Below are 23,357 nucleotides of genomic sequence, written 5' to 3' on the forward strand. Positions count from 1 at the left end.
GTAGACGATTTTTCGCGCTACATGTGGTACTACCCTATGAAGTCAAAAACTGATATTTATTGTATTTTTAATGAGTTTCGTGCCTCTGCTGAAAAGTTATTATCTTGTCAAATTAAAAGTATCCAGTCCGACCTTGGTGGTGAATACCGGAAATTACACTCGGTGTTCACTGCTGCAGGCATTACACACCGTCAGTCCTGCCCTCACACTCACGAACAAAACGGGGTTGTGGAACGTAGAAACCGCCATGTGGTGGAAACCGAACTATCCTTGTTAGCCCAAAGTGGTGTACCTCAAAAATATTAGCCTTACGCCTTTGAGGCTGCGGTGTACTTAATCAACCGTATGCCCTCGTCTGTCACACAAAACAATAGTCCCTATTCGTGTCTGTTTCACAGGTCCCCGAGTTACTCTCTATTAAAAGTGTTCGGTTGTGAGTGTTTTCCATGCTTAAGGCCATATAATGCTCGCAAAATGGATTACAGGTCAGTTCCATGTGTTTTCTTGGGATACCCAAGTTCTTTCAATGGCTACAGGTGTTTGGACGTCGCCACAGGCCGGGAGTACATTGCCAGACACGTAAGGTTTAATGAAACCGTGTTCCGTTTGCCCAAGGCCCAGAACAGTCGGCCGACACTACCTCCGACGAGAAGGTTACGCAATCTGCTCCTTGGGCGTGCGCTCCAGTTGGTGGACTGCTGGTGTTGCCTCACATAGCTCCATCAGCACCGGCGAGAGTCACTCCTGCCATACAGATTGGCAGCCTACCCGAGACTACATCCAGTGGTGCGCCTGTGTCTTCTGATCAGCCAACGGCGTCGACGACGTCTACGACCAGGGGTCGTCGAAGGCGACGTGATACTACCCGGACGCATGTCATGCGGCTACGCACTACAACACACGTCCAACGCCGACCACCAAGAGGGTTGGTTGCCTCAGTAGATGATGACGAGCCGACCTGCCATTCTCAAGCCGTGAAGATCCCACATTGGCGGACAGCGATGGACATTGAATTTAATGCACTTATAGATAATCAAACATGGACGTTAGTTCCACAATGTAATGACATGAATGTAATAGGTTGTAAATGGGTCTTCAGGATCAAGCGAAAGTCGGATGGGACCATCGAACGGTACAAAGCCCGTTTGGTCGTCAAGGGATTCAATCAGGTCCCGGGCAAGGACTATTCTGAGACGTATAGTCCCGTGGTCAAACCGACCACCATTCGCCTGCTACTAGCACATGCAGTCTCAAATAACTGGAATATGCGGCAACTCGATGTCCACAACGCCTTTCTGAACGGGCGCATCACTGAGGACATCTACATGCGGCAGCCGCCTGGCTACGCCAACCCCAGTTACCCCAATCACGTGTGCAAACTCCAACGCTCGTTGTATGGCCTCAAGCAGGCCCCACGGGCGTGGTTTAGGCGTCTACATGAGTTCTTGGTGACCACTGGCTTTCGTCCTTCAAGGACAGACATATCGTTGTTTATTTATGACTCTGGACAGGTCCGGGCCTATATACTGGTGTACGTGGACGACATTATCCTCCTATCAAATGACACCGGCATGGTTCACGACATGGTGTCGAAGCTGGCAACCACATTCAAGATAAGGGACCTTGGGAAACCACGGTTCTTCTTAGGCATTGAGGCCGTGTATGGCCCTACCTCGGTTGTGTTATCCCAGCAACGGTATATGTCTGAACTCTTACGCAGGGCAGGCATGGAATCTTGCAAACCTCTTGCTACTCCGATGACGTTAGCTACATCAAACACCGCTGCCGATTCTCTACATCTGGATGATCCTACGCCATACCGTCAGCTTGTTGGCTCTCTTATGTATCTCCTTTTGACTCGCCCGGATCTCGCATTTTCTGTGAACAGGTTGTGTCAGTTTATGCACACTCCAACAGAAGAACACTGGGCGGCACTCAAACGTGTTCTGCGGTATATCAAAGGCACGCTATCTTTAGGTCTGCGTCTTACGGCTTCAGAATCATCCCCGACATTGCATGCGTTTTCCGACTCCGACTGGGCTGGGTGCTCGATCGACAGAAAGTCTACAGCTGGTTATGCAGTCTTTCTTGGCCCAAATTTAATCTCTTGGACCTCGAAGAAGCAACGAACGGTAGCCCTGTCCTCGACTGAAGCTGAATATAAGGGTCTTGCTGACGTAGCTGCTGAAGTGGTCTGGGTTCAGTCTCTTCTTCGGGACCTTGGTCTTTCTCGCCCCGTTGTTCCGGTTCTATGGTGTGACAACCTCGGGGCTACATATCTATGCTCCAATCCAGTATTTCACGCCAGGACGAAGCATGTTGAAGTCGACTATCACTTTGTTCGTGACAAAGTCACTTCCGGGGATCTTCGGGTCAATTTTGTTTCTACTCATGACCAGTTAGCGGACATCTTCACCAAGGCGTTGTCAACTGCTCGTTTTGGAGATCTCAGACTCAAGCTTGGCGTTGTCCCGTGTCCACCGTCAGCTTGCGGGGGTGTGTCAAGCAGTTAGAATAGTCCAAGTTGTTAGAGTTAATCCAGTATTTTGTTTCCTGTTATTTAGGTTAGTTTCCTAATCTTTGGGTTCTCTCTGTATATATATTGGGTGCTTGCTATCATTAATAATACACAGAAACTATTCTCCCAAAACAGTGTTGCTTCATCCCCACCCCTAAAGTTAATTACCAAAATGGTCCCTTGACAATAGCAAAATTATCAATTTGGTCCCAAGTTAACGGTTGACTAATGGTCAAACAAACAGAGGACCAAATTGGTTATGATTTTTAAAGTTGAGGGACTTAATTGGTCAAAAAAATAGTTAAGGACCAAATTGATAATTTCATTATAGTCAAGGGACCATTTCGATAATTAACTCTATTAAAATATTATAAAGTAAAAAAAATAAATAAAGTACAAAAGTTGTCGCAGCAGCTCTGGCAGCTTTTGCACAGCATTTGCAAATTTGCAAAAAAAATCAAATTTGTAACAAAAAAAAAAAAAAAAAAAAAAAAAAAAAAAAAGAGTAAAAATGATGTGGCAAATGCCACATCATTTTGCAAATTGAAACATTGGAAGGGATAATTTCATCCTTAAAGGAACTATAAGGAAACTACATCTTTACAAAAAGACCAATTGACAAGCATCTTCACCAAGTTACTAACCACAATAAGGGTAAATGATCTAAGGGGCAAGCTCGGGAAGGCATATTAGGACGCTATATTCTAGGCACACTAAAATTCATTCTCCATCTTCTTATATTATTAGGAATATTACCATTTACCATTCATGTCCCGACCGGAACTATTTGTATCCTTATAAATACATTTCTTCATTATGAACTGATCAATAATAAAATCATTTATAGAACTATTGTTCTCATCATTATAACTTAATTATAATGAAGAGTTAATCGTATTTGGTACTATCATGATTTTCATATATGATTATACCGAATATTATTGATATTGATGTTTAATCGTACATAATATAATCATGTTGGTATGCATGGTTGCAAAATATACGTACAATGTCAATTGATATGGTAGGCTTTTCCTTTTTCTTTTTTTCTTTTTTTTTTGGTATAAGTTTTTATACCAAGTTGTGTATTATTTGAAATAAGTTTATAATAACTTCTAGTTATGTGTGGGAACTCATTAAAGATGGTGTTGTAGTCCTAAATTTTGTAAGGTAACTATTTAATTTGACAGATTTTTTCACAAATTTTTTTCAATGGATGTGACTTACAAGGCAATTTATATCCTACACCACGGCGCGCGTTGCACTGTGCGTCCAGATGCAAAACGACGTCGTTTTAATTTTTTTTTTCTTTTTGAAATTTCCCGCCCCAGTGAATGACAGTAATTTTTTCTTTTAAAAAAACCCGTTGTTCAAAAATGTACATAATGTTATACTAGAATACACATAATTGTATACATGAATGTACATAATTATATAATTTAACAAAATATACATACTCTTTTTAAAAGATAATACACATAATCTAACATAATACATAATAAACATAAACTTTTAACATAATACACATCAACTCTTAACATAATACACATCAACTCTTAACATAATACACACAAATTTTCTGATTCGGATGTACATAATTGTATAAAAAGAATATACATAATTGTATAAAAAATGTACATAACTGTATGAACAAATACACATAATTGTGTGAACGAATACACATAATTGTGTGAACAAATACACATAATCACAGCAACTTCCTACCGCGCCTCCCAAAACGATCCAAAACGACGTCGTTTTGAGAGGCGCGCGGCGCACAGCCGTGGTGTAGGGTATAACGATTGGACTTACAAGGCATCAATAGGAATGGGCTTAACTGCTTAAGCCCATTAATTAATCACAAATGAAAGAAAGCTCAATTCTAGTTTAATATTACATTAGATCTAGAGTTCAATGTAGATGAATATTTCGTTTGTTGATGGCAAACAAACACTCAATAATTTTCATTCTAGGGTATGTGTCTGGTCCTGCATGAAAGTAAAGTGGATTGATTTCTTAATAGATTTTTAGATAAAGTGATAAATGCAAAAGTATGACTTAAAAGAAATACTCAAATACCTATAGAAACAAGAATTGGCGCCACGTCACTTCAATCAAGTTTGGGCTTAGCTTGTGACGTGTGTATGAAACATCGATACAGACAAATGGTTGTAATAGTGTCAATCAACCTAAGGGTTGTTCGGAAAATTTTAAAATTTATATTCAGTGTACCTTCATTATTTCAAAGTGATTGAATGGCTCAAATTTGAAACGTATAATACTAAGTGAAAATTCAATTGCAAGACACTTTCACTTATGCATGAGTTTTGAAAATTTATCTTATGACAATGTTAATACGTTTGCTGTATAAATGGAGGAGGATTATTAAAAGTTGTTTTAGACATGGCTACCATAACTTTTCTATTATTTCCTTCTATTATATATGGCCTTGTTAGAAGGATTTTTTATTACCTATTGACCAGTAATGTTAGTTATCTTGCTATTTGTTTAGAAGAGTTAATCTTTTATGTTGATAAAGTCTTCCGAAATTGATTGAGTGTTATATTTAATGTAAAGTTGGTAAACTTAGGAATGGAGTATCAGATGATATTCTAGTAATATCTTCTTCTGGTGAAGGTTTACTGCTAAGATTTTTTCTCATGAAGGTTCGATGGGTGTATTTCGTAATTAAGTGTTAGTTAATAGCTGATTGAATTAGCTAATAACTACTGGATTAGTTGATTTAACAAGCTGATAGTATTAAATGATTGTAGAAATATGTTTGGTAAATTATATGTTTATTCTTAGTTGATTACATGTAAAATGACCAATAAGAACATTAGTAATAATAATAATAATAATAATAATAATAATAATAATAATAATAATAATAATAATAATAATAACAATAACAATAACAATAACAATAACAATAACAATAACCGTATATGTGTATCCTCACCCCCATCATCTAGGACCTCAATTCCACTATCTTCTTCTTGCAAAGTAATATTTGCATACCGGCCCGTTAACCCTTTCACGGCAATGGTTGACGTGAAGAATCATGGTCAAAATATTTACAGGGCATTTGGTTGGGAGGAAGAAAATATGGGAGAAGGTATTTTAATTCTGCAAATAAAGAATAAAGTTGAAATAAAGTAGGAATTCAAATTACATATTTTTTTGTATGGAGAAATAGAATTACTGGAAATTGAAAGTGGAGAAGTTATATAAAAACTAAAGGGCAAATTTGTCAATACACACTTTTCTCCTTATCTATGCAGAGGGATCCTTCCTACCAAACAATGGAATTTCGGTTGTTGTGGAATTGCAAAGGAATAAAATTGCAATTCCTGTGTACCAAACACCCCAACAAGCGAAGCACAAAACGGGTTCTAATTAAAAGAGGACAACACACTAGAAAAAACGAAGAACACAGATGACAAAGAAAAAGGAAAACGTGAGGAACGCTCGATACTCATGGGAGGGAGAGAGCTTTACAGGAGGAAAGAGAGGTCACATTTTTAGTAGTTTAGTGTTTGTATACGTTAAGGTTTAAGTTTATAAACATATAGAACAAATATTATGAACATAGTATAAGATGCATGTTATTAAACATAATGCACAAATTGACGTTGTTAACGACTAAATATAAAATTGAACCATTTTGGATCATGGTCCTCATGCAAGGTAGACCATAGTCCTCAATATAATTTGTGGTAATTATATGGCACCTTTAATATTATTAATTGTTATGTATTTTTTTCATAATTGTTATGTATAATTATGGAGTACAAATGATAAACTATTTGCTAGGAAAGATTGAAAGAATAGTTTCAATTAATAATAAAAAGGCTAATAAAGCAAGGCGACTAGGTATTCCCTTAATAAACTGCTGCACTACTACTAACTACTTTATGCTTTTTGACAAGTAAAATTAGAGACACAAGAAAGTGACAAGAATCTAATTCAAAAAAAGCAGCTTACTTTATTGGCCTTAGTATTTAATTTTAGGAAGTTATTGCATCATAAAGTTGTGTGCATGAACACAGACGTCTGGCATCTTTGTCTTTTTTATATTTTTAATAAATGAAAATTATAATTTTAACCATACAATCATTTCTCATTTGGTTGTTTTAGTCTCAATAACAACCATTTTAAATTACAATAATGGTTAAATAAGACCCGCATTGACAGCTCAACTAATTATAGAGATGAAAGTTTTAAAAAATGACCAGGGATCGAGTCTCACCAGCTACAGTGTGAACAACCTCTCAAAGTGTGATTCATGTTCACTTGATTTACATCCTCCTAAAAGCTCTGTCAGGTTGGGGTTCAACCTTTCGGAAGAACAATGGTCAAATAAGTCATTGAACTATAAAAATAAAACAAACAAAAAACCCCTAAACTTTATACTATAAAAAGTCAATTGAACATTTGAACCCCTAAACTTTTTAAAATTACAATTATACTCATCAACATGTTATTTTCTTACATTATATTCAAGCCCAAAAACCAAATATTAATCTGTAATAGCAGGTTAACCCGTTTTTTGAAAAATTACGACAATGCTCTGGCCACAAAACCGGCGACTGGCGATCCCCTTTGAAGGATATATATATGAGTGGACAAATCCAAACCATTGATCTGCAAGATCTGATGGATGGAAAATCAAGTAAAAAATTAGCGGGGTTAATTTCATAAATATTACTCCGTGTACAAATTTTTAAAATGTGTGGGGTCATTTTCATAAATATTACAAAGTTTTGTTTATTTTTAAATGTTAGATCTACTAGATCAATGGTTTGGATTTGTTCACAGGTTCTCACCTGGGGTATGGTTCTCTCCTGATGATGGACATATGGGTTCCCGTGCAGTTGGCCTTCTCAGGTGCAGTTATGTGGTTGCTTAGGTGCGTAGTTTGTGTGCTTAAGGTGCCCCAGTGTTGAAATTTAAAGTGTGTTAACCTAAAGCTTTAGGTGCATAGTTTTTCCTTCTTAAGGTGCGTTGTTTTCCTTCCTAAGGTGCGTGCTTTGTATACTTAAGGTGCGTCAGTTGTTGCAACTTAAGGTGCGTCATTTTAAAACCTTAGGTGTGTGATTTGTGTTCTTAAAGTGTTTTGTTTGTGTGCTTAAGGTGTGTGGTTTGTGTACTTAAGGTGCTTCAGTCTAAAGCTTTAGGTGCGTGTAGTTTGTGTTCTTAAGGTGCGTAGTTTTCCTTCTTAACGTGCGTCAGTTGTTGAAACTTAAGGTGCGCTATTTTAAAACTTTAGATGCGTGGTTTGTGTTCTTAAGGTGCGTATTTTTTAGTCAACCGCACGGGAAGCTTCCTTAGGCACCTTGCTGGGCACTGATGGTGCGGATTACGCACTGGGAGCGCGAATTGTTTTCTTTTTTCTTCCTCCGCGAGACCCACAAATAATCCTCATTCCTGCAAATTATTTTTTCTCTCTCTCTCCTCTCATCTCTCTTCCAAATCACCTTTCTCCTCCACATGTACCTTCGGGGACATCCAATAAAATTGGAATTTTTTTCCTCCACATCATAAAAAAATAATAATAATAATAATTCTACTACATGTACTCCCAATTCGTGCACTGAAAGCGCAAATTGTTTTCTTTTTTTCTTCCTCCGCTTGACCCACAAAAAATTATCATTTTACAAATTATTTTTCCTCTATCTCCTCTCTCCTTTCTCTTCCAAATCACATTTCTCCTCCAAATCACATTTCTCCTCCACATGTACCTCCGGGGACATCCAATAAAATTGGATTCTTTTTCCTACACATCATTAAAAAAATAATAAAAAAAAAATTCTACTACATGTACTCCAAATTTTACTCCCTTGTCCATCACTTTTACTCCATGACGTGACAAATAAAAATATGATATTTTTATCATGTGGGTCTCAAAAAAAATGTCTAGATCAAAGACTTGTGAGATAGAGTAAAAATTAAAAGTAAAAAATTGAAGTACAAGCAATATTTTCCATTAAAAAAAAAAAAAAAAAAAAAAAAAAAAAACAACAACAACAACCAGAAACCCCTGACAAAACTATTAAAAATTGTCTTTTGGCCTTACAAAAAACCATTTATAAAAAAAATAATAAAAAATAAAAAAATAATAAAAAAAATAACCCACACTCTTGGGATGCTCTTCAATTAGGCTGCATATATGTCAATGTCGTGGATTAAAATTCCTTTATGAATATAAAACTAGTATAGTCTCCGTGCAATGCACGGGATAGATATTGTTTAAGATATTTTTTAATTGTGTGAATAATTGAATACATTATTAATTTAAAATTTTGAAATTACAAAATAGTAACAATAATGAAATTAGTTTAACATACAATATACAAAAATAAGTGTCACAAAATTATAAATTATTGAAACTATCGTGGTATACCACGTTGGTTATTGATGTAACATTTGTTCTTAAGTCGTTGGCAATCAATATTTTAAGACCATTTGAGTTGTTCCTATGGTCTAAAACAGTATCATAAAAAAATAAAAATAAAAACCCCACACTCTTGGGATGCTCTTCAATTAGGCTGCACATATGTCAATGTCTTGGATTAAAATTCCTTTATGAATATAAAATTAGACTAAAAAACCATCCTCTTGTCCAAAACTCCAAATATTATATTCGTATATACAAAGATACCGTGTTTTAGGCTCCTTGAACTCTTATGTGTTGTTCACCTTTTCTGTGAGAATAATACTTTAACTCTTCAACAATCCGCATTGCTACTTAATCTTGTTCAAGAATTTCAGAAATCCTTGCATCATTTGAGTAATCCAAAAGTATCACAACTAAAAGAGGATAAAAAAGATTCGAATTTGGCAAGAAAATTTAAGGAAAAAAAAAACATGCAATACAGACTAATTATTGCATATTAAAAATAAAACATTAAAGAAGCTAACTAGAGTTAAAATACTAAATACTATAGAATTTTTTTTTTTAATAGGTGAATGAGAAATTGAGTCTCAACGTAGATTTATTTGATTAAAAAAATAAAGATATCATTTCTCGATTGTAACTTTACGAGTACCGTTCTAGACTATTAATTTTGATACTACTGAATTAATTTTAATTTTAATTTTAATTTTTATAATTAATTTCCATATTAAATGTCAAGTTGTTAAATGCTATTTAATCTATTCTCCTAAATAAGACTTGGTTGAGCAAGTGGATTCTAACAAGTCCTATAACGTCTTTTCAAATAAATAAAAAAACAAGTCCTATAACGTAACCTACTTATTTTTCTTCCCAAGAAAACCTATGCTCGTCTTCCTCTTCAAATTTATGTGTTCACACCCATGTTTTAGTCCGCTAGGCTCATTTCCTTGTTATTACTTTATTTTTTGAATTTCAATATCATCATAATATTTTTTTTTGCCAACCTCTTTCTCCATATTATTCTCTATGAAAACAACATTTTTTTAGGAAGAAAAAGAAAGTTCTTTTTTTAAAAAAAAAATGTAGAGGTTAAATGTAAATTCTATTTTAAATGGTCTAATTACATTATTTTTTTCAAGTTCTTGAGCATGTAGATATAGAACTTTTTTTTGAATTCAATGGCTCAATTACATTTTTCAATTTAGTCCGTGGACTGTCACCCTTATCACTTTTAATTTTAACAATTATCAATTATGAAATTAGAATGTAATGTAATATGTGCGACTTTGGTCCCTGGCCTCTACCATCATTTATTGTCCAAATACTATTTAATTTCTTTTTAACCGTCAACCAAAAAAAGAAGTGGTTGATGATAAATAGTGCAAATTATCGTCTACACAGTTATATGGATTACGATTCAAAACAACACCGTAAATATTATGAGTAAAAATAATGTACATTATGTGTTAAACTGCAATCGTTGTTGGACTGTGGTCCACACAGTTGTATGGACCATGGTCCATGCAATAACTATTGGATAAATAGTAGTAGAGGAACCAAAATCAATAATTCTGGTTACATTTAAGAATAATTTTACAAATGTCAATTGTCATAAACTAAAACAACTTAATGAGAATAATTGAGTTGGTAATTAAGTTTTCAATTTTACATTTTAATAATTTCTAATTTATTATTGAATGTTTATAAATATTGTGTAATCCAAATGATGGGAAAAAAAAATTATTTCTCAAAATAAAATTACGGAGATACGACAAATAATTTCGATAAATATTACCTAAAAAAAGACAGCATATTCTATACAATGAATCTAGCTGTAGACATTTTACAAAGAAAATATATATTAAGAATACAAAGTTCGCTCTACTTATATTCTGTTGCATAGACCAACTGTCCATACAAAGCTCCATACCACACCACCGAAAGCTCACAGCTAAAACAATTATTAAAAAGAAAAAAAAAAAACAAAGAAAATAAAAGAAAATAAAATAAAGATAAAAAGAAAGAAAGAAAACCAATTATGAATGGGAAAAAAAAGGAAAAAAACAAAAACTTCAGTTAGTATAATATTATATAAAATAATAAATTTGTTGGATAACTATCAGTTTAATTTTTTTAATGATATGAAATACATTTTTTTTAATTTAATATTAGAGCTAAAGAGGTGATTGTGTGGCTATGTTGCATGAAAATAATCTATAGTTATTGTTTTTCCTTTTAGAAACATTTCTTCCTACAAATTTACGGAAATTTTAAAAAATGTTTTAAAGTTATTTTCATAATTTTAAAAATGTTAAGAGTACTTTTTTTTTTTTTAAGAAGAAGCTTATAAGCGATTAATATTATACATATTTAAACAAAAAATATTCGCGTGATAAAAAAAAAATATCGAAACAACTACTTCGGGATTCGCACTTATAAAGGATCACAATAAAGTAGACAAATTTAGGTTACTCACTCATACAAAGAGTTAAACTTAGAACATTATAATTATCAAACCAACAATTTAATCAACTTGACTGAATTATCCTTCTACTATTCCCTTACAGCCTAATTGTGTGATATAGAAACATGGCCCTTTTTGGTAATATAGTTAGCTTATCAGCTAATTTTGGTATGTTTAACTATTATTAGCTATTTGACTTCGTTAAACAATCAATATGAGTGTTTGGTTAATCAAATTTTATAACAACTTATTGTTCTAAAACACTAAAATTCAAAAAGCTACTTAAATTAGAGTTGCTTTTTCGATCAGCTTTTTGAAAAAATAAATTATACCTTTAAATGTCATTTTGTATGCAATCAGCTATCAACTAATATCTAATTTATCAAACATCCTTTTACAACCAATTAATACTATTAGTTACTCAAATCAACTAACCGCTATTTACTAAACATCCCTTATAATATATTTTGATTGATTTTGTTCAAAATTGGGCGCTCAAAAGCATTGGGGAATTGAGTGTAGAAGTGTATACTATTCTAGAAATTTGACTACTGTCATGCCCTTGGCTGCACAACCAAACAACCTTAAAGTCTACTGCCGACAATTCCACCTCATACTTTCGGTTCTTTTTAAACTTTAGGGGGCGTTTGGTTCAGGTTATATAACATAACCAAGGGAATGTGACATTCCAAAACTCACATTTCGGTATTTGGTTCATATTATCTTAGGGAATCTAACATTCCCAAGAAATGTCACATTCCCTCCAAATAGGATTTTGAAGGGAATGTGATTCCCTTCAAAATCTTAGGTAATGTAAGATAACCTTGGTTATGTTAGTTTATATATATATATATATATATATATATAAAATTATTTTTGTAATTATATATTTTTTTTATTTTTATTATGTTATGTTAGCATATAAAATAATTTTGTTTCTCAAGTTGAAGATTTTAGTTAATATTTTAAAATCATGTAATTATATATGATACCATTATCTTATTTATTTATTTTAATTTTTAAATTTATTAAAATGTATGAAAATATGTTAAGGATATTATAGTGTGTATAAAAGATAACCCAAAACCAAACATGATTATATTACATACCCCAATTTTACCAAACACAGGAATCCAACATTCCCAGTAATCTAACATTCCCAGCAATCTAACATTCCCTAAGGTAATCTGATATTCCGTGAACCAAACGACCCCTTAGTCTTTAATCATTCAATTTCATCACCAGTATATGAAATTGTCTTTTACATAAACAAAATCCACCAATTTGAATGGTCTTGTCCACATGCTTTACAACTGATCACATCTCAAATCATTCTTTTAATTGGAATATTATTTTTTTAAAGACTTTTCCATGTCATGACAAATTGTTATTTGTTAGAATTTGGAATAACACGAGAAGATTAAGAAAAATAATTAACTGAAAATAAGTTAAATAGACCATTGTAAAATAGTAATTAGATCATTATTCAACTATTAAAAGTTTTCATTAAACATATTAATTTGTAAAATTGGTGTAACCGAGTCGATTAACTCATTATCAAAAAGTGACTCATAAAAATATGTTGAGGTAACATTTTTATTGAAATAAATAATTTTTTTTAAAAAAAAAATAGTGTGTCAGACGGAGAAGCTGGCCATGGCTTCCTTGTCCATAATGGACGAAAAAGCCATGGTTAGCTTTTTCATCCACTTAGACAAAGAAGTCTAATGTGATCAGAGAAGCCAATATTTAAAATAAAAAAAAAAAAAAAAAAATTATACACATTTGAGTCAACTATAATTTCATGTCACTTTTGACAGGCTTTTAATTACCTAGAGTTGAAAAACTGCATCAATTTGATAGACGATCAATTTAAAGAATTAAAGTGTTTAGTAAGTACTGCAACTACAACTACTCAGGGTACTGTGGTCCTAACTTCTAATGAATGCATTTCAATTAGTATAGTTGTATTTTATATATTAGGTATTGAATGGTCCATACAGTTATGTAAGTAAAACTATTTCTTCATGTATTGGCTGGCTGCCAGTAAAATAATTTTTTGATTTAGCTTTGTGTCATTGTATGTTGGCTTTTTATACTGCCAGTACAATATATATTGGCTTTATTTGGGTAACTTATTGAAAGCGGTAAAAAGTATGTTTATTGACACGCTTATTGGCAAGAATAACTTATTAAAAATAGTAAAAGGAAATTACTTTTTGGTAATATACTTTTTGTAATTCAGTTAGAATGTTTTTAATACAATTTAACATGTCTTTATTTTGTAGAATGCATTCATTGTACAAATAAGAATTCACCATGGTGTCAATTTTGTCCAAGAACATGTGATGGACTATGTAAATGGTTAATGGTGAGGTAGAAACTGTGACAATAAACCCTGATTTTTTGTCATACCTTCTGTTGTGGCCACGTGAATTGTTGAAAATATTTTAGAATTAGTTATATTAATTAATTAATTAATTAGGATGATTATCTTTAAATTATTTTAGATTTAGTTTGTTAGAATTATATCATTATTTCAGTTTATCTTAGTTTGTTGGTTAGGATTAGTTTATTATAGTATTAATAATTATCTCATTTATGATTTATGTGGTTGTAATATGTTTGTTAATGGCTATTTAAGGTCATTGCATGCCAAATAAAATACATTGTTGAAAATTTTTTAATTTGAAAACTGAGTGTTTTCTAAAACTCGGAATGAGTTCGGCCGTTAGTTGGTCATAGCAAACCTGACTTATCAAGTGTAAAACCCCACTTGTGGCGTCATCCCAAATCCTACGTATCACCGTATAACCCGGTGTGGCCGAGGACTTATCAAAAACCACAAAAAACAAACCCTTATACCTAGCTTAAATTAAACCTTTTAATCAGATTTCACCTAGCCTAATAAACTGTTCTGAAATATTATTTTAGTCAGAGTGTACCTAGCTTAAATTAAACCTTTTAATCAGATTTCACCTAGCCTAATAAACTGTTCTGAAATATTATTTTAGTGAGAGTGTGAAGAGAAGATCGGGCCAATCAGGTTCGAATCATTTGGTATCAGAGCAAACGGTTGTCTCTTCACGAAGACTCATGAAGCTTCAATGGTGCCTGGAACGTGGATTCGAAGACGAATCCTCTAAAGAGAGAGGAAATGTTGTGGCCGCGTGAATTGTTGAAAATATTTTAGAATTAGTTATATTAATTAATTAATTATGATGATTATCTTTAAATTATTTTAGATTTAGTTTGTTAGAATTATATCATTATTTAAGTTTATCTTAGTTTGTTGGTTAGGATTAGTTTATTATATTTTTAATAATTATCTCATTTATGATTTATGTGGTTGTAATATGTTTGTTAATGGCTATTTAAGGTCATTGCATGCCAAATAAAATACATAGTTGAGAATTTTTGAATTAGAAAAGTGAGTGTTTTCTAAAACTCGGAATGAGTTCGGCCATGAGTTGGTCATGGCAAACCAGACTTATAAGTGTAAAACCCCACTTGTGGCGTCATCCCAAATCCTACGTATCACCGTATAACCCGGTGTGGCTGAGGACTTATCAAAAACCACAAAAACAAACCCTTATACCTAGCCTAAATTGAACCTTTTAATCAGATTTCACCTCGCCTAATAAACTGTTCTGAAATATTATTTTAATCCGAGTGTGAAGAGAAGATCAAGCCAACCAGGTTCGCATCACCTTCACTTATTGAAATTTATTAATATACTATTAAACTACAACAAATTCATAATAGATTCATATGATTTTGCCGTTTGTTGCAAACTTGCAAAGTCATCATAGATCTATATGGTTTTGCCCTTTGTTGCAAACTTATAGACACAACTATTCCTATAACAATTATAAAACCAATTATTATGTTTTTTTTTTGTGTTTTTTTTTTCTTTCTTTCTATTTCAGCTTGAAAACCTTTCTCAAGATTACTTCACAACAATTGTCAAACTTTCTCCATAATTTCTGACTCATCTTTTTCAACCATATTCCAACATTCTTATTCGAATATGATTCAACATCATCCTCTTTCCATAATAATTTTTTCCAAATAAAAAGGTTCACATTCATATTCTACAACATTAAACAAAAAAGTCATAACACGTTAAACACAAACTGTTGCTGAAAACCAAATAAAAAAATTAAAACATTAACTCAGATCATAACTAACTTATAAGAGGTTTTTACTCATCTTAAATACTTATTAAGTTATTAATAACATTTTAAAATCTTAAATACAATACATGTACCTTCCATATTTGACACCCAAAATATTATTGTTCATTCTCTCGTGATACACATTGATGATTTCAATACACAACGACAATACAATGATGGTTCTGGTTCATACTCTAAATTTAATCTTTGACTTCGAGGGAGATGAGAATGGTGAACCACTCCAACGTGATGATGCCATCTCCAACAAGAACGTGACCGTGGCAATAACAAAAACACGAACCAGGGAGAATAAGCAGAAGGCAAAGCAATGTACTGGGTGAGATGAAACACTGATTGGCGATGGAGTAGAAAAAACTTGTTATGGAGTAAGAAGAAGAGGAGGAAGCAATGGTTGAAAAACATAGATAAAGATTAGGAATTAGGGTTGGAATTGTGAGTTCTAAATCCTATTTTAATTTCTTTTTTCTTATGCTAATGTGGCAAGCTAAATACCCAAAACAAAGCTTATACAGCGAGTTACGAGGACATTTACCAGAATTTACTGGAGAAAAAATCGGCCAACGGGATTGGATGCCTTAAAATCGTAAGTTGATGCATTTAAATGCATTTTTTTTAAAATTGATGGACTTAATTGACTTTTCGTAAAAAAAATCATGTACCTATTTAACCTTTTTCTCTAAAATTAATTGTGAACCATGAGCTAAATATGTAGCATTTGGGTCAGATAAGCCCAACCACTAATTTGCCGTAAATTTCAATAATCACAAACATTAACATATTTTGCCGTGTTTGGAAGTGTTGTTAAGGATAAGAAGACTTGTAAATCCAAAGTCAACAAAGTAATGTTAGAGATTTGATTACACATTTGACATTTCCGTATGGTCCGTATATTCCACACGCCATCATCTAATAAGTAATAACCCAGCAAACAGTCATTATTTACGCTAAAAAGCCCAACATTACTTTACGCTAGAAGAAGGGATAACCTACAGACGCGCACACCGAAATTCCGTGCGCCAACCTTTAGAAAACGCGTTGACTCACTATGAGTTAGGGCTTGACGGCCATCATCGTCCTGAACTCCTCAAAGCTGACGTTGCCGTCGCCGTCGGTGTCGAAGGACTTGATCATCCCGGCGCAGTCGTCGACGGAGCATTGCTCTCCGAGGCGCGTGAGGATCAAGTGGAGCTCGGCGGCGGAGATCAAGCCGTTCCTGTCCTGATCGTAGAGCTCGAAGGCCTCGCGGAGCTCCTTGTCGGCGCTGTCTCCGTCGCGGCCCTTGCAGAATCCGGCGAACTCCTGGAGATTGATGAAGCCGTCCTTGTTCGTGTCGATGTCCTCCATAATCTCGCACACCTCCTTGGGGGAGACGCCGGATCCGAGCTTCTCCAGGACGCCGGATAGCTCCTCCGGAGAGATCTTGCCGTCGTGGTTGGAATCGAACCGATCGAAGACCTTCTGGACCTCGTTCATGTCCTGCGAGCACTCCAGAGGCGCGGGTTTAGGGTGTCCATTTGACGCCATTGTTGCGAATTTCGTGAAATTTTTAGGGATGAAATGATTCAATGAAGAAGAGAAGCGATGGTGCTGGTGGTTGCTAAAGTAGATATTTAGGTGTATTTATAATAGCCCGTAGGCATTGGGTAAAGCAATTGGACAATTTAGAATTATAGAAGTTGGGATTTGGACGTTGGCGGTTGTTTGGGTAGACGGACGGGCGTGTCAAATTTGACAAATTTCTTTGCAAAGACTACTAGAAGGAAATGAAATGCATAACTAATTTGAAATACTCATAATTTGTTATAGGAAAAATTGTCTGCTTCGTCGGTAAGTTATAGGATAATTGTAGAATTTATCTCTAAGTATGAATGACACGTGTACATGGATTAGTTGATCCTAAGGTTGTCCTTATCCCTGCAAACATCTCCCACTCTCAAAAATGGATCTCACTTCCACATCATCCCATTTGCAAATCATCTACTATTCACACTACATCCCTGCAAATCCAATCAACCTTCAAAAGTGGGCCCAACATATTAAAATAACATTATTAATAATATTAAAATATTAAAAAGAAAAAAAAACAATAAAACAAAATTAAATAATACAAAAGCCGTCGCAGCGGTTGCCGCGCCAGCTTTTGTCAGCGGTTTGCAAATTTGTTACAGAAGCAAATTTGCAAACCGCCTTAATTATAAAAAAAAAAATGAAAAATGCTGATGTGGCTTAGGGTCGGGGAAGCCCGACAGACAGCGCGTTTGTGCATGCGTTGAAAGGGAATCGGGATAAAATTTCTGAACCGGGACGTGGCGATTGACAGCAACGTTAGGGATTTCGGAGGCGTTAGTGGGGCCCTCGGGAAGAGTTATCTTTTCTGTTTAACAGTCTATCCACCCTGGAAACGGCTCAGCCAGAGGTAGGGTCCAGCGATTGGAAGAGTACCGCACATCGCGTGGTGTTCGGTGCGGGTCATACTCACTTTTCGTCCCTGAATTATCATTAACGTTGCACTTTTCATCTTTTCGTGCTCACTTTTCGTCCATGAGTTATACTAAAATTGTAAATTTCGTCCCTAATGTTTTATTAGTAAATGAACTAAAAATTATATAAAACCTATATTTACGTTAAAAATGTCAATAGTTTGAGCAGTTTAGTTAATTAAATTCTAAATTTGAGGTTAAATACTTTATGTTATAGGTGCAAATCTCATTGGTAACAATTTTTCTTATTTTATCTCTTGCATTTTCTTCACATGATAAATTAAATATTTTTTAGTTTACTTTTTATGAATAATTTAATTAACAAATTAAATGCTCTTTTAGTCTACTTTTTATGAATCATTTACTTAATGTAGTATACAAGTTTATATTATACTTTATTGTATTCGAATTAATTTAGAAAAATCGATATAAGTAAAAGAAATTAAAATTAAAAAGTATTTATGAATATAGTGTTATTAAAATTATTTTATCTAATTGATTATGTTTCATATTTTGTCATAAATATTTTCACATTTTCACTCCACTTAGGTATAATTTTTAGCTCCGACGCTAACTATCATGTAATCTATCAAAAACATTCTATTGTAATTTATAATGTATTTTGTATTTTAACCTTATTATGGTTGTTTTATATTTTGTCATTGACATTTCTAACGTCATTTAATCTTCACCCCCGCTCAGATGATTTTCTGGATCTGTCCCTGTGGCAGACTATTTGATAAATTCTGCAAATTAATAATCTTCTAAACTTCCATTTCAGTCTGACTAGAACGTAGATCTAGATACTGAATATATTTTTCATTCTATGAAATGTCTGGGCATTTTGTTAAATATGAACTATTATCTCTCCCTAATGTCGGGAAATGATCTTCATTAAAAATGCAGTCAACGTACGACCCAACTACCTCGTAATAAATCGATCCCCTGTCATGGACTCTAAGATTTAATGATAGAGGGAGATTCATAACAACCATAAATATAATACCCAGCTTTCGTTGCTAGCCCATGGATGTACGATATGTTGGTGGTATTGGGGTGCAGACTGCACACCCAAAAACATGCATATGAGAAATGTTTGATTCTTTGCCACGGTACTAGTTGTAAGGGGGGGATACTCATGATACATAGTGAGTCAGAGTTAGATTAAAACTGCAAGATGCAATACCGCATGTTCCCAACCAAAAATTGGTAAGCTGGACTTTTGTAATCGGAGTTAGATTCCCACCTTTTGCAATTAAACTTGTGTAAATGTTCCAAAATGAAGTTGTTTTCACCAAAACAATATTATTTTCACTAAAGAAATGTTGTTTTTTCTCCAAAACTATGTCATTGTTTCTCATACGTTGTAACCTTTTCTTTTTATATTTAATTTTTTTTCAAAACTTTGTTGTTTTTTACAAAAGCAATATTATTTTTCTCCAAAATCATGTTAATTTTCTCTTAGATAATATAATAATGGACGCGTTGTTATATATATTACACAAATGTTACTCGGTATAACATTTTTTTTTAATTAAAGTATAGATTTCATTCGTCTATTTTTATTTTTATAGGGATGACCTAGATTTATTCTCATTTCTAATAAGGATGAAGTGAGAATTGTTGCTCATGTACAAATTATAGACTCATCTCAGTCATCCATCATAATGGTCTAGTGGTTGTAGTTTAAATGGAATAATTGTCATTTTAACTTTGTTGGTGCATATTGGGCATTTAATGTTTGCAGGCCTTTGGTGAAATACAAATTAATTATATTTCGGTAATTCACAAAAGAAAACAATGCAAGAAAATAATGCATCATTTGATTGATTTGAAGAAGTGGTTTGATATTTTCACATCAATTAAATTTTCACAAAATGTTTTAAGGAATATGTTTAATGGAATAATTTTACAGGAAAAATAAATTAACATATTTCGTGTTATCCCGGGAACATAATAACTAAATTACTTGGAAAATTAATTAACATGTTTGGTTCATTTTCACAAACATGCATTGTATCGTTATGTAATGAATCATATTGCAAATTAGATTACCAAAAACTTTAATTACGTACCTAGATGCAAATTTCTTTGATAAACAATGTGTAATGTTGTGAAAAATAATATTTTATATTTATAGACGTCAAAAATGATAAATACATAATTGAATAAATTTAGTCGATTCTTAGCCACCTGGGAAAAAAAATCCTACATCTCCTAAGTGAGATTTAATTTCATTAATGTCATGGGACGTAATTCTCATCGACCCGAAATTTTCATAGATATCTTAAGCTCTGATACCAACTGTAACACTCCACCCACGACTTGAAAAAATTGCACTAAATATGAAAATAAATTTTCTTCCCAGCATAAAGGGCTCCTATAAACCTACGATAGTCCTTGCCAGCCCGAGGAAGCTTCTAACTTCCGCAATTGTCGTTGGGGTTGTTAAAAATTGCACTAAGTATGAAAATAATTTTTTCACCTTTTAAATTTCTAAAAAAAATTAAAATTTTCTGGCTACCAAACTCCCATCAAAGTTGCAAAAAGCCGCATACGATAGAATCCATTATCGAAGAACCACTATCAGATGAATAATATTCAAAATCTAAAGACGAAAGTCCAAACATGAAAAAAATAATTAACAAAAGTTACGTTGATAGCAATGTATAGAAACACATATATGTTGCCTCCAATAATCCTTCATTCTAAACTCTCCAAGTAGTAATGGATGCATGTGTTGTCTTTTTAAGATTTGTTCTTGATAATGAAGAAAATAATTAAATTAATGAAAGACGTAATGATCTAAATGCTAAAAGTGTGTTATAAAATAATGAAAAGTGTACCATATAAATAATAAAAGTATACTATGACAAAAAATGTACCAATGATAAAGTTAAAAGTACATGATTACGAATTTAAAAATACACATCTCCAACAATAAAAGTGTCTCATTGTGCACTATTAACTATTCTATAGTGTTTATTAACATTCTTACATTATACTTTAAATATTTTGTAACGTTTTTTGCATTGTGCACTTTTATCCATTTTATAATATACTTTTAAATTTTTTATAGTGCACTTTTATTCATATATAATGCAAAAATGTTATGTTTTTACCTGAGTTTATTATACAATTTTGCCTTTAAAATAACAGCGCTATTTTGTTTTTTTTTTTTTTTTGTCAAATGCTAAGACCTCAACATATTTACAATTTTTTGTCTCTGTATTTTCAATTGACTTAAACACCATTGATTTTTTACACAAAGATGTATTCTTATAGGAGTCTCTCGGGGAGGGGGGAGGGGGGAGGGGGGGGGATCCTGTAAAAAATATGAAATAATATCAACCGTCTATCTAAGTTGATCAAAGACGAAAAAATAAGAAGAAAAAAATGATATGATATTTTTGTAATTATTGCAATCCACTCAATAAAATTTCATGGTGCATTCATGGATATGTTACGGTGCATTCATTATATGTTACGGTGCATTCAATTTGAGTATACTATCACTCTAAATAAAATTTTGTCCAATACGTCGTAATATATAAACATAGATATCACTTTTTTTTTCTATGAATAAAATTATATATATATATATATATTGATGGTTTGTATAATTGGATATGAGAGTTGTTAGGAAAACTAAGAAAGTAACCTCCCGCGGGAGCTCCGTGTAGAAGATAGCCGTGGGACTGTAGGAGACGTGTGGGGTCGGAATGCGTAACTATTACCGTGTGGGCCCGGAATCCAGATGATTATCAAATTCCAGAAATAAACATATACCCACCAATCATTATGATACAAATAGTTATGTGGACCACCATTAAAAAAATACATAAAGTATATATTATTTTTATTCATAATATATTATTCTAACATATAAAATATATTATTTTAACTCATTAAATACATTATCTAGTCCAAAAAATTTCATTATTCTAACACATAAAGTACATTACACATTATTTTAACTCATAAAATATATTATTCTAACACTTAAAAGTACATTATTCTAACTCATAAAATACATTATCTTACTCGAGAAATTTCATTATTCTAACACAAAAATTATATTACTTTAACACATAAAGTATATTATTCTAACTCATAAAATATATTATATTACTCCATAATGTTCATTATCCTAACATGCTCGCAGAGCAAAGATTTTTTTTTTTTAAACATTAAAACGACGTCATCTTTTACCGTGGTCCACACAGCTGTGTAAATCACGGTCCACACAATAATTTGCCATAAACCAATTGGTATACCATGGACCACGGTTCATATTGAATTGTGAACTCTGATGCAAAAATTATGTACCTTCAGTTAACAAATTTTGTATCTATAGTTAACCGTTTCTATACATGTAAACAAATAACTTGATAATTGCTTATACGTGATATGATAGTTATAGGTACATAAACTATCAATTGCATGTACCGAATGTGTCAACTATAGATACAGAATCTGACTTGATAATTGCTGACACATAATATGATAGCTACATGTACAGAAACTATCCACTGCAAGTACAAAATGTGTTAATAATAAATACAGAATTATAAATAAAATTTTGATTAAAAAAAAAAAAAAAAAAAAAAAAACGGGTATACTAGCAAGGCCCAAAATGTTGTAAGATAAATCGTGTCAATGGTGGGCTCTATCCAAAGTTGATATATAATGTGTTTTTGAGTAATGTTTTGTAACCAGCATACATGCATAAAAATACTTTTATACACGTGAGATTGTCTTATATATCATTATCCGTAAAATGGATCAGGTTAATATAGAAATATAATATTTATATTAAAAAATACAATACTAATCATGAATAAAACGTTTGTTATTTAATAAGATAATATGTAATACTTTTGAGGGAAAAAAAATGTACGGAGTAATACTTTTACATAAGTATTACATTTTTCATTAAAAATATTACAGTTTTAATTTTCTTTTCCTTATAAGTTATAAGTAATGTTGGTGTAATACTTAATGAGCAGGAAAGGAAGTGTTACTGAAAAGTGTGGCTCAGGCTCTTCCCACTTATGTCATGAGTATTTATTATCTTCCCTCTACTTCTTGTGAGAGTCTAGAAAGAATTATGAATAAGTTCTGGTGGTCAAAAAGTAGCAACGGTAAGGGGATCATTGGTTATCTTGGACTCGGATGAATGTGCTGAAACAGTTTGGTGGCCTTCGTTTCAAACATAAAATGTCTTGGTTGGCGTAAAAGACATTTTACAAACAGTTAAGTGCGTAAAATGTCTCAATGGTTCACATCTCGCAGA

The 23,357-nt window shown here is 32.8% G+C and overlaps 1 protein-coding gene and 2 long non-coding RNA genes across 3 annotated transcripts; 2 read left to right on the forward strand and 1 right to left on the reverse strand.

Moving 5' to 3' along the window:
• Positions 1-7,379: 7,379 nt before the first annotated feature.
• On the forward strand, positions 7,380-7,819 carry LOC109163176. The gene is made up of 3 exons (XR_002051210.1): positions 7,380-7,437; positions 7,506-7,520; positions 7,791-7,819. It is a non-coding gene; the product is annotated as an uncharacterized LOC109163176 (long non-coding RNA).
• Positions 7,820-16,401: 8,582 nt separating this feature from the next.
• LOC109163174 (calcium-binding allergen Ole e 8-like) lies at positions 16,402-17,200 on the reverse strand. The gene has a single exon (XM_019311934.1). It carries the CDS (start codon positions 17,103-17,105, stop codon positions 16,632-16,634), a length of 474 nt encoding a protein of 157 aa, XP_019167479.1. The 5' UTR covers positions 17,106-17,200; the 3' UTR covers positions 16,402-16,631.
• Positions 17,201-17,444: 244 nt separating this feature from the next.
• Positions 17,445-17,874, forward strand: LOC109163175. Its single transcript, XR_002051209.1, has 2 exons — positions 17,445-17,482; positions 17,812-17,874. It is a non-coding gene; the product is annotated as an uncharacterized LOC109163175 (long non-coding RNA).
• The last annotated feature ends 5,483 nt before the right edge of the window (positions 17,875-23,357 follow it).

Source organism: Ipomoea nil, unplaced genomic scaffold (genome assembly GCF_001879475.1).
Source record: "Ipomoea nil cultivar Tokyo-kokei standard unplaced genomic scaffold, Asagao_1.1 scaffold2975, whole genome shotgun sequence".
NCBI classification, from domain to species: domain Eukaryota; kingdom Viridiplantae; phylum Streptophyta; class Magnoliopsida; order Solanales; family Convolvulaceae; genus Ipomoea; species Ipomoea nil.